At 38.3% G+C, this 12,202-nt stretch overlaps 1 protein-coding gene across 1 annotated transcript in view; it reads right to left on the reverse strand.

The window, feature by feature from the left end:
* The window catches only part of MIB1 (MIB E3 ubiquitin protein ligase 1), a 142,627-nt gene that overhangs the window by 78,641 nt on the left and 51,784 nt on the right, over window positions 1-12,202 (reverse strand). Inside the window, exons 8-9 of the mRNA XM_012746168.2 lie at window positions 10,225-10,369; window positions 8,183-8,316 (exon numbers count right to left, since the gene is read on the reverse strand). Of these exons, the coding sequence (XP_012601622.2) occupies window positions 8,183-8,316; window positions 10,225-10,369 (279 nt within the window). The remainder of the gene's footprint in view (window positions 1-8,182; window positions 8,317-10,224; window positions 10,370-12,202) is intronic.

Genomic DNA, 12,202 nt, shown 5'->3' on the forward strand with positions numbered 1-12,202 from the left:
AAACCTAAATTTAGGCCGGGTGCAGTGGCTCATGCCTTGAATCCTAGCTCTCTGGGAGGCAGAAGCAAGTGGATTGCTCAAGGTCAGGAGTTTGAAACCAACCTGAGCAAGAGCGAGACCCCGTCTCTACTATAAATAGAAAGAAATTAATTGGCCAACTAATATATATATATATGTGTATGTGTGTGTGTGTGTGTGTATATATATATATATATATATATATAAAAAATTAGCCGGGCATGGTAGCGCATGGCTGTAGTCCCAGCTACTCGGGAGGCTGAGGCAGAAGGACTGCTTGAGCCCAGGAGTTTGAGGTTGCTGTGAGCTAGGCTGACGCCACGGCACTCACTCTAGCCTGGACAACAAAGTGAAACTCTGTCTCAAAAAAAAAAAAAAAAAAAAAAAAAAGAAAATGTCAATATTTCTTAGACGTGCACACTAAAGAATATCTGGTGTTTGCTTTAAAATACCTCAGAAAACCAAGAAAGAAGAAATAAATGGAGCACGTGTAGCAAAATCTTAATAATTGTTGAGTAAAAGGTCCATTATACTATTTTATTTTTGTGTGTGCCTCAAAATAATTTTTAAAATGCTCACATCCAGTGGGCAGGGCACGTGCGAGGCTGCAGTATCCAGGAGGACAAGCGGGCACTGCACCTGCGTGGCCAGGAGCAGTTGAAGAAAATACTCAGGCCAAGTGGCGTGGGCCCAGAGCCAGCTATCTGCACTGGAATCGTGGCTCTGCTATTTAGTAGCTGCGAGACCTTGGGTAAGTTACTGCCCTCCCCGTGCTGCTACCTCATCAGTAAAATGGGGATGATATAGACCTTCTGACTGAGCGGGGCCATTCCAGCCCCTCACTGACGCTTTTCCCGAAAGCAGAGAAGAGAACTTTGACCTCTGCTAGCATTTGTGGTGCCTGAGGGCAGGCTTACCCAACCCAGCTCTGCCCAGACTCACTCCCAGATCAGCCCTCATTGAGGTGGAGAATAAGGACATACCTGTAAGGCCCAGGGCCCCACCCACCACCTGAGGCACTAGAGTGCCTCTCCAAAGGAACAAGAGCTGGGTACAGGACCCAAAAACAACAGTGTACCCTGCTCCTCCCAGCAAGCGCCACCTACCAACAGGGAGGACATTCTACACACCATTTTACAACATCTACTGACTCATCATATAGGGTGTGGTCAAATCTCACCCACAAACAACACCTACTGGCTCATAGACTAAACAGGGCATGTCATTATCCAAACGAAAACCTAAAGGTAAGAAGCAAAAACTGATCCAGACGGGAAGAAATCAGTGAAGGAACTCTGGAAATATGGAGAATCAAACGCACACCCCCAAAGAGGAACATCAGCCCCATAGAAATGGACATCAACCAAAATCAGACCACTAAAATGACAGAAGAAGAATTTCGAACATGGATCATAAGAAAAGTCAATGACTTGCCAGAAAAACTGGATAATCAACGCAAAGAAAAACGCAAAATGATTACAGGACTTGAAAGAAAAATTCACTAAAGAAATTGAAATAATAAAGAAAAATCATCCCATTTTGGAACATGTTCACAGGGTGGGTCCCTGGATATTTGCTCACCAGACCCAAAGCACTGCTTCTTGGTGTCATTGCACAGTGCTGCTTGTCACCCAGAATACTACTATCACGTGAATTCTTTTTGTTATCCATGTATTCCTTAGTTTCTTTTTTTTTTAATCATTCCCTTTTTTAAGAAAAAGTAATTTTCCGTTTATGAAGCAGTATAAATTAGGTGCACTTTCAAATGGGTCCCAGTGACTAAGTCATTTTAGTATCAACCAAGACAAAAGTTATATTGTACCCTGTATTTCGCCCACAGTGTCATAAGTAGAACAAAGATTAAAGCCAGCTTTGACTTTGCAAAGTTAACTTGTATACGTTCTGTTCTCATTCATTCGTTCTTCTCTTGAAAATCAAATGAATTCAGAGGGAACTTGGTCTAACTGCTTTTGTTTCAACTGCAGGCAGGGGAGCAAAAGGACACCAAGGTGAGCATTAAGAAAAATAAATTGTTATTAGCAATTTTTATACAAAGAATGAGTCATTTTGAATAATTACTTAAAATGTTATGAAAAAATGTTCAGCACTTAAAGGTCCTTACTCTGTTTTTAAGAAAAAATAAAATTACATACTGTTTAAAAAAAAAAAGAAAAGAAAAAGAAAAATCAACCAACCTCCTGGCAATGAAGAATCAATTCAGAGAACTACAAAACATAGTGGAAAGCCTCAAGAACAGGGTAGCTCAAACAGAAGAAAGAAACTCAGAGAGTGAAGACAATACCTTCCAATTAAATAAATCAATCAAACAGAGCAGAGAAACAAGAGAAAAGAGCAAAGTCTACAAGAGATATGGGATTATGTGAAGAAACCCAACGTGAGGGTTATAGGGTTACCAGAAAGGGAAGAAGAAAACACTCAAGGGTTGAATAAGCTATTTGAAGATATAATAGAGGAAAATTTCCCAGGCCTTACAAAAATCTCAATATACAAGTTCAAGAAGCTCAAAGGACACATGAGAGATTCAATGAGAACAGGCAGACATGACAACATGTAGTCATCAGACTGACCAAAATATCAACTAAAGAGGCCCTTCTAAGAGCTGTAAGATGAAAGAGGCAAGTAACATACAAAGGAAAGCCAATCCGAATAACGCCAGACTTCTCTACCGAAACTTTACAAGCAAGGAAAGACTGGGGCCCCATTCTCACTCTTCTGAAACAGAATAATGCCCAGCCTAGAATCTTATTTCTGAAAAACTAAGTTTTTATACAAAGGAGAAATCAAGACATTCTCAGATAAGCAAAGACTGAGGGAATTCACCAAGACAAGACCAACCCTTCAAGAAGTACTCAAAACACTGTTACCCACAGATCAGCACAATAAACACTCACAAATGTAAATCTACTCAAAAGCTAAAGATCAAAGCCCATATACTGCAATGGCTCAAGAGAGAAAACAAAGCAACAAAGTTCAACCCAACATAATGAACAGAAATCTGCCCCACCTATCAGTTATCTCAATAAATGTGAATGGCTTGAACTCCCCACTCAAGAGACAGAGGCTGGTCGAATGGATAAAAAAATATAAGCCAAGTATCTGCTGCCTTCAAGAAACACGTCTAACCTGCAAGGATGCAGTTAGACTAAAGGTAAAGGCGTGGAGAACAATATTTGAAGCAAACAGAAGCCAAAAGAAAGCTGGCGTGGCAGTGCTGATTACAGACAACTAAGTTTTTAAATCAACAAAAGTAAAAAAAAAGACACAGAAGGTCACTATGTAATGGTGAAGGCTACAGTTCAACAAGAAGACATAACAATTCTAAACATGTATGCACCCAACCAAGATGCACCCAGATTAATAAAGCAAACTCTACTTGATCTAAACAAATGGATAAACAACAACACCATAATAAGCCAGAGACTTTAACACCCCACTGACAGCACAGGACAGATCCTCCAAACAGAAAATTAACAAAGAAATAATGGACTTAAACAGAACTTTAAAAAAAATGGGCCTGACTGACATTCTACCCCAAAACCACTGAATATACATTCTTCTCATCAGCTCATGGATAATTCTCTAAGATTGACCATATCCTAGAACACAAAGCATATCTCAAACAATTTAAAAATAGAAATTATACCATGTATTTTTTCAGATCACAATGGAATAAATGTAGAAATCAACTCTAATAGGAACTCTCATTTCTCACAAAGTCATGGAAACTAAAGAACCTTTTGCTGAATGATCACTTCATAAACCAGGAAATCAAGATGGAAATCAAAAGATTCTTTGAACTAAATGACAAAGGTGACACAAGTTATCAAAACCTGTGGGACACAGCTAAAGCAGTCCTAAGGGGAAAGTTCATTCCATAAATGCCAATACCCAAAAGTCGAAAAGATCACAAATAGACAATCTAATGAATCATCTCAAAGAGCTGGAAAAAGAAGAACAGACCAACCCCAAACACAGCAGAAGAAGAGAAATCATTAAGATCAAAAAATCAGAACTAAATGAAATTGACAATAGAGAAACTATACAGACGATTAATAAAACAAAAAGTTGGTTTTTTGAAAAAAATAAACAAAATTGACACACCTTTGGCTAGACTAATGAAAAGCAGAAAAGAAAAATCTCTAATAAGCTCCATCAGGAATAAGGGAGAAATTACAACTGATGCCACAGAGAGACAAGATATAATTTATGAATACTACAAAAACCTCTATGCACACAAACTGGAAAACGTGGAGGAAATGGACAATTTCTTAGAAACACACAGCCTCCCTAGGCTCAACCAGGAAGAAATACAATTCCTGAACAGACCAATATCAAGTACTGAAATTGAAACAGCAATAAAACACCTTCCTAGGCCGAGCGCCGTGGCTCATGCCTGTAATCCTAGCATTCTGGGAGGCCAAGGCGGGCAGATTGCTGGAGGTCAGGAGTTCAAAACCAGCATGAGCAAGAGCAAGACCTTGTCTCTACTATAAATATAATAAATTCATTGGCCAACTTATATAGAAAAAATTAGCCGGGCATAGTGGCGCATGCCTGTAGTCCGAGCTACTCGGGAGGCTGAGGCAGGAGGATTGCCTGAGCCCAGGAGTTTGAGGTTGCTGTGAGCTGGGCTGATGCCACGGCACTCACTCTAGCCTGGGCAACAAAGCGAGACTCTGTCTCAAAAAAAAAAAAACCACCTTCCTAAAAAGAAAAGTCCTGGACCAGATGGTTTCACACCCGAATTTTACCATACCTACAAAGATGAAGTGGTGCCTATCGTGCAGAAATTATTCCACAATGTCGAAAAGGATGGAATCCTCCCCAACAAGTTTTATGAAGCAAACATAACTCTGATACCAAAACCAGGAAAGGATGCAACAAAAAAATAAAACTACAGACTAATATCCCTTATGAATATAGATGCAAAAATTCTCAACAAAATTCTAGCCAATCGAATCCAGGTGCTTGTCAAGAAAATAATCCATCACAATCAAGTGGGCTTCATCCCAGGGATGCAGGGATGGTTCAACATACGCAAATCTATAAATGGAATTCACCATATAAACAGAAGCAAAAACAAAGACCATATGATCCTCTCAATAGACGCAGAAAAAGCATTTGAAAAAATTCAACACCCCTTTATGATAAGAACGCTCAACAAAATAGGCATAGATGGGGCTTACCCAAAAATGATACAAGCCATATATGACAAACCCATAGCCGGTATCATACTGAATGGGTTAAAACTGAAAGCATTCCCACTTAGAACTGGAACGAGACAAGGTTGCCCACTATCTCCACTACTATTCAACATAGTATGGAAAGTCCTTGCTTCAGCAATCAGACAAGAGAGTGGAATTAAGGGTGTCCAAATGGGAGAAGAGATCAAACTCTCACTGTTTGCTGATGACATAATATTATACCTAGAAAATCTGAAGGATTCAAGCAAGAGGCTCTTTCAACTGATAAATGAATTTGGTAAATTCTCAGGATACAAAATCAATACACAGAAATCAGAGGCATTCATATACACTAACAACAGTCAGAGTGAGAACCAAATAAAAGACTCAATTCCTTACAAAATAGCAACAAAGAAAATAAAGTACCTAGGAATATATTTAACTAAGGAGGTAAAAGACCGCTACAGGGAGAACTATGAAACACTGAAGAAGGAAATAGCAGAGGACGTAAATGGGTGGAAGAATATACCATGCTCATGGGTTAGCAGAATCAATATTGTTAAAATGTCTATACTACCCAAAGTGACCTATAGAGTCAATGCAATCCCTATTAAAATACCATTATCATTTTTCACAGATATAGAAAAAATAATTTTACACTTCACATGGAACCAGAGAAGACCTTGTATAGCAAAATCAATCCTAGGCAATAAAAACAAAATTGGAGGTATCAATTTACCAGACTTCAAACTATACTACAAGACCATAGTCATTAAAACAGCTTGTTACTGGCATAAGAACAGGGACACTGACCAGTGGAACAGAACAGAGAACCCAGATATAAAACCATCCTCATATAGTCAACTAATCTTCGACAAAGCAGACAAAAACATACACTGGGAGGCCGGGCGCGGTGGCTCACACCTGTAATCCTACCTCTCTGGGAGGCCGAGGCGGGCGGATTGCTCGAGGTCAGGAGTTCGAAACCAACCTGAGTAAGAGCGAGACCCCATCTCTACTAAAAATAGAAAGAAATTAATTGGCCAGGCCGGGCGCGGTGGCTCACGCTTGTAATCCTAGCACTCTGGGAGGCCGAGGCGGGCGGATTGCTCAAGGTCAGGAGTTCAAAACCAGCCTGAGCGAGACCCCGTCTCTACTATAAAAATATAAAGAAATTAATTGGCCAACTAATACATATATATATAAAAAATCAGCCAGGCATGGTGGCTCGTGCCTGTAGTCCCAGCGACTCGGGAGGCTGAGGCAGAAGGATTGCTTGAGCCCAGGAGTTTGAGGTTGCTGTGAGCTGGGCAGACGCCACGGCACTCACTCTAGCCTAGGCAAGAAAGCGAGACTCTGTCTCAAAATTAAAAAAAAAAAATAAAAAAAAAATAAAAAAAATAAAAAAAAATAAAAAATAAAAAACTTTAAAAAAAAAAAAAAAAAAAAAGAAATTAATTGGCCAACTAATATATATATACAAAAAATTAGCCGGGCATGGTGGCGCATGCCTGTAGTCCCAGCTACTTGGGAGGCTGAGGCAGGAGGATTGCTTGAGCCAGGAGTTTGAGGTTGCTGTGAGCTAGGCTGACGCCACGGCACTCACTCTAGCCTGGGCAATAAAGTGAGACTCTGTCTCAAAAAAAAAAAAAAAAAAACATACACTGGGGAAAAGAATCCTTATCCAATAAATAGTGCTAGGAAAACTGGATAGCCACATGTAGAAGACTGAAACATGACCCACACCTTTCACCTCACAAAAATCAACTCACTCTGGGTAACAGACGTGAACCTCAGGTGTGAAATTATTAGAATTCTACAGGAAAATATTGGAAATACTCTTCTAGACATTGACCTAGGCAAAGAATTTATACTCTTCTAGACATTTGACCTAAACAAAGGCAATCACAGCAGCAACAAAAATAAATAAATGGGACCTGATCAAATTAAAAAGCTTCTGCACACCCAAAGAAACTGTCAAGAGAGCAAACAGACAACCCACAGAATGGGAGAAAATTTTGGCCAAGCTACACATCCAACAAAGGGCTGATAACCAGAATTTATTTAGAACTCAGGAAAATCAGCAAGGAAAACTCAAACAACTCTATCAAAAAATGAGCAAAGGACATGAACAGAAATGTTTCAAAAGACAACAGAATAATATCCAACAAACATATGAAAAAATGCTCAACATCTCTAATCATCAGGGAAATGCGAATCAAAAGTGCAATGAGATATCATTTACCTCCAGTAAGAATGGCTTTTATCAAAAAGTCCCCAAACAATAAATGTTGGTGTGGATGCGGAGAGATAGGAACACTCCTACACTGCTGGTGGGACTACAAACTAGTTCAACCCTCTGTGGAAAGCAATATGGAGATACCTTAAAGCGATACAAGTAGATCTACCATTTGATCCAGCAATTCCACTACTGAGCATCTACCCAAAAGATCAAATGACACTCTACAAAAAACACACCTGCACTCAAATGTTTATAGCACCACAATTCACAATTGCAAAGTTGTGGAAACAACCCAAGTGCCCATCAATACATGAGTGGATTAATAAAATGTGGTGTATGTACACCATGGAGTACTACTCAGCTTTAAGAAAGAATGGTGATATAGCACCTCTTGTATTTTCCTGGATAGAGCTGGATGGAACCCATTCTACTAAGTGAAGTATCTCAAGAATGGAAAAACGAGCACCACATGTACTCACCAGCAAATTGGTATTAATAGATCAACACCTAAGTGGACAAATAGGAATAACATTTAACAGGTGTCGGGCAGGTGGGAGGGAGGAGGAGAGGACAGGTATATACAAACATAATGAGTGAGATGTGGGAGATGGTCATGCTTGAAGCTCTGACTCAAGGGGAAAGGGAGTCATGGGCCATATACGTAACCTTAACATTTGTACCCCCATAATATGCTAAAATTAAAAAAAAAAATGCTCACATCCACATCTGGTCTTTTTAGCAAATCTTCCACTTTAGCAACATCTCCATTGGCAGCAGCTTTAACTAATTCTTCGTTGAGGTCACCAGATTCTTGAGTTTCAAATAATTTCTTCAGGAGTTGTGAGAGTCTTTCTGTAAAGCATCAAACAAAGTTGCTAACATAGAAGGATCTCAACTCTTAACCACTAAGAAACAGGTATTACCCATATTCCTGTAATCTTTCCTATTTTATTATTTCTCTCACTTTTTTTCTATTATGCAACAGATAACTACCCATGCAAATTATAAATACTACTATATGAAGCTGCATTAAATTCAAGCCCATAAGTATTCTAAGTTTTCTCCAATTCATGTATGTCAAGTTATAATTTTAGAAAAAGTGGTGAGTTATATATTAACAATAATTCAAAATTTAGAATTCATACCAAAGAAATTATCAATACATACTACTATGGAAGTATCACTATGATACAAACTTCAAGTTTTAAGCATACTACAGTGACTCTCAGAGTTCAATACCACAAACCTTAGAATAATCCAACAGACCAATGATTATGATTCAAAAGTAACTCATATGTTAGGGACAAACTAATACCCTTTCAGTTGAAAACCAACGTGTAAGTTTCAACAACATACTTCAATAAGTGCCAATTGATTGGTTTTGACAAAAACAAGGATGAACTAGGGATAAACATACACAGTCTCTTGATAAAGATTTTTTTTTTTTCTAAATAGTATCAATCAATAGAGAAGCTAACAAGTTCTATTCCTTAATTTTTGGGGTACTTATTGGAAAGCAGAAAAATTACAAAGTAGGGTAAGGGAAAAATCACAAAGTGGGCCAAGTCCCCATTATTTTAGAGTATAATATTAACCATTCATCACTCTTTTACTTTGTAGGTAGTCAGCTTATTGTGATGCCATCTAACCTTGAGGTAAAACTAAACACCAGACTTAAAGTTTAAGCATACTAGCAAATTAAAGCAGAAGAGACAAAAAAGCAGAGGAAGTAGAAAGTAGTACAAAAATAAAACTGGAAGTGACCTAATGTTTTCTTTTGTTTCTTACCATTTACAGTATAGCCCTATCTTCTTTTCTGGATGACAACAATTTACATACAGTAATGGGTAACATGTAGAATGAACTGAGTCTGTGTATATGAAGCTGCAGCATAGCAAGGAAAGGCTTTGGGAATGAGTCTACATGAGCATCCAGCATGGCTGGGCGCGGTGGCTCACACCTGTAATCCCAGCTCTCTGGGGGGGCCAAGGCGGGTGGATCACTCAAGGTCAGGAGTTCAAAACCAGCCTGAACAAGAGCGAGACCTGTCTCTACTATAAATAGAAAGAAATTAACTAGCCAACTAAAAATACATAGAAAAAATTAGCCGGGCATGGTGGCGCATGCCTGTAGTTCCAGCTACTTGGGAGGCTGAGGCAGAAGGATTACTTGAGCCCAGAAGTTTGAGGTTGCTGTGAGCTAGGCTGATGCCATGTCACTCTAGCCTGGGTGACAGAGCAAGACTGTCTAAAAAAGAAAAAAAAGAAAAAAAAAAAGCATGTTTACATTTTAACATGGTTTTCTACTCATTGTGACATATATAATAACTCTTATTAAATGGTAAGAGAAAAAATATATCTGATATGTAAAAGTATCCAGGAAGAAAGCCATCTAGTAGCAATAATGTTGGAAATAAAGAAAAAATAAAGCAGTCCAAGAAAGTTTTAAAGAGTAGAATGCTGAATTTCAGGTATCTCAGATTTGATGTGGAAAATTGCTTGATATACCCAAGAAAAAAACATGTATTCATGGAACTTTTTCCAGGGAATACCTCAGCCAGAAAAAAGCTGTTTATCACATAAAAAAATACAAACCTTTGGTCAACGTTTAAAAGATGGTCAACATTCAAGTGAGGCTATGTAATCTGGGAGAAAACCAACAAGCACATGTACAACATTATCGGTATATAAGAACTGGAGAATTAGCAAAGGTTTTAATGTAAACCATATTACCTTTAAAGAAACACAGTACAAAACATACCACCAGATGCATTGCTAATGGCTGATCCTGCAGATGCCACCTTGGAAACTGCTGCTGGATTATATGTCCAAGAAGTTCCACAAACTTCCACCTTTAAATCACTGTCTGAATATATCTGTTGTACTCGGCCAACTTTACCTAAAGTCTTGAAAAAAAAAGTTAAATTCATGTTTCCAAGTCTAAGAATATACCATAAAATCAATTACTTGTTTTTAGTATGTTTAAAGTATTAATTCTACTTGTTTTAAAAAATAACCATTTTCAGGCTGGGCATGGTGACTCATGCCTGTAATCCTAGCACTCTCAGAGGCCAAGGCAGGAGGATCCTTGGAGCTCAGGAGTTCGATACCAGCCTGAGCAAGAGCAAGATCCCACTTCTACCAAAAAAAAAAAAAAAAATATATATATATATGTATACACACACACACACACACACATATATATATAATTAGCTGGGCAACTAAAAATATAAAAATTAGCCAGGCATGGTAGTGCGTGCCTGTAGTCCCAGCTACTCAAGAGGCTGAGGCAGAAGGATTGTTTGAGCCCAGGAGTTTGAGGTTGTAGTGAGCAAGGCTGATGCCACGGCACTTTAACCCAGGCAACAGAGCAACACTCTGTCTCAAAAAAAAAAAGAAAAGAGAAAGAATAACCACTTTCAAATGGGTTATTTATTACAGTTACAAAATTTAAAGAGTATCTTTAAAAATAGTCTTAATAAATAAAATTACTATACTTCCAAGAATATAAAAGTCTATTTTATCCATAGAAGTTCATATAAATTTTGTGATATTCAAGCCTCCTTTTTTCATCCCACAAGATACATCTTGAGAATTTACAACTCATGTAACCCCAAATCCATTATCAATATAGCCTGAAAAAAGAAAATCTGAATTTAAAAAAAAAACTACTTAAGCTCAAAAGGGCTAAAGCTTATATCTGTTTAAATCCTTTTTGGAATCACCCCTGATTCCAAAAGAGTAGTGGGTATAGAAATAAGTGTATTAAATACATAGAATGAGAAAGGAGGTCAGATACAGACCACAATCAGCAGCAGCTCTTATCATGTAGAAGATATTGTTCTAACAGCTTTATAAAAATTGACGCACCTAATACATAAAATCCTGAAATACAAGTACTATTATCAGCCCCATTTCAAACTCAGGTCTAAAACTCATTCTCTTAAGCACAATACGACAGCAAATAACAATACTGGAAAAGTGGTGAAGAATAATGATATCTGACTACTTCCTAGCACAGAGGAGAGACTGATAGCCCTGGAATGCTTTTCCCTTTCTCTATAGCATTTGACCCCAACTTCTTGAAGATAATCTCTTCATTTCTGGATGATAGTCTAATCTTTCTGGAAGTTCCTTCCCTTTCTCTGCTGACCAGCTCCTTTTTCTTCCTCAGATCCCTAAATCTGTTCATTTTCCCAGAATGTTATTCCTTAGGTTTTGACTTTTCTTTCTCAAAAATTCAATCTACTTTGACAATTACTACCTTTTTCCTAAAGCACCAAAATTACCCTCACCCCACCCACCCATGCACACCAATTCTAATTTTTAACTTCCTATTAGACATTTCCACTTGGAATTTTCCACCATCATCTCAAACTCTATGAGGCTACCTTCTGTATTTTTTCCTCCTTAATTTTTTACTATAGGAATTTCCCAACACATACAAAAGTAGACAATAACATACGGAATCCATCAAACAGTTGTTTAATACGTACCCATCATACAGTTGCGTCAACAGCTCAGGGCCAATCTTGTTTCATTTATTCCCCTACCTCTTCTCCCCCCCCCTGTATTATTTCAGTACGTACCTCTAAACAACATCTTTTTTTTTTTTTTTTTTTTTTTTTTGAGACAGAGTCTCGCTTTGTTGTCCAGGCTAGAGTGAGTGCCATGGCGTCAGCCTAGCTCACAGCAACCTCACACTCCTGGGCTCAAGCGATCCTTCTGCCTCAGCCTCC

The sequence above is a fragment of the Microcebus murinus genome, chromosome 17, assembly GCF_040939455.1.
Source record: "Microcebus murinus isolate Inina chromosome 17, M.murinus_Inina_mat1.0, whole genome shotgun sequence".
NCBI classification, from domain to species: Eukaryota; Metazoa; Chordata; class Mammalia; order Primates; family Cheirogaleidae; genus Microcebus; species Microcebus murinus.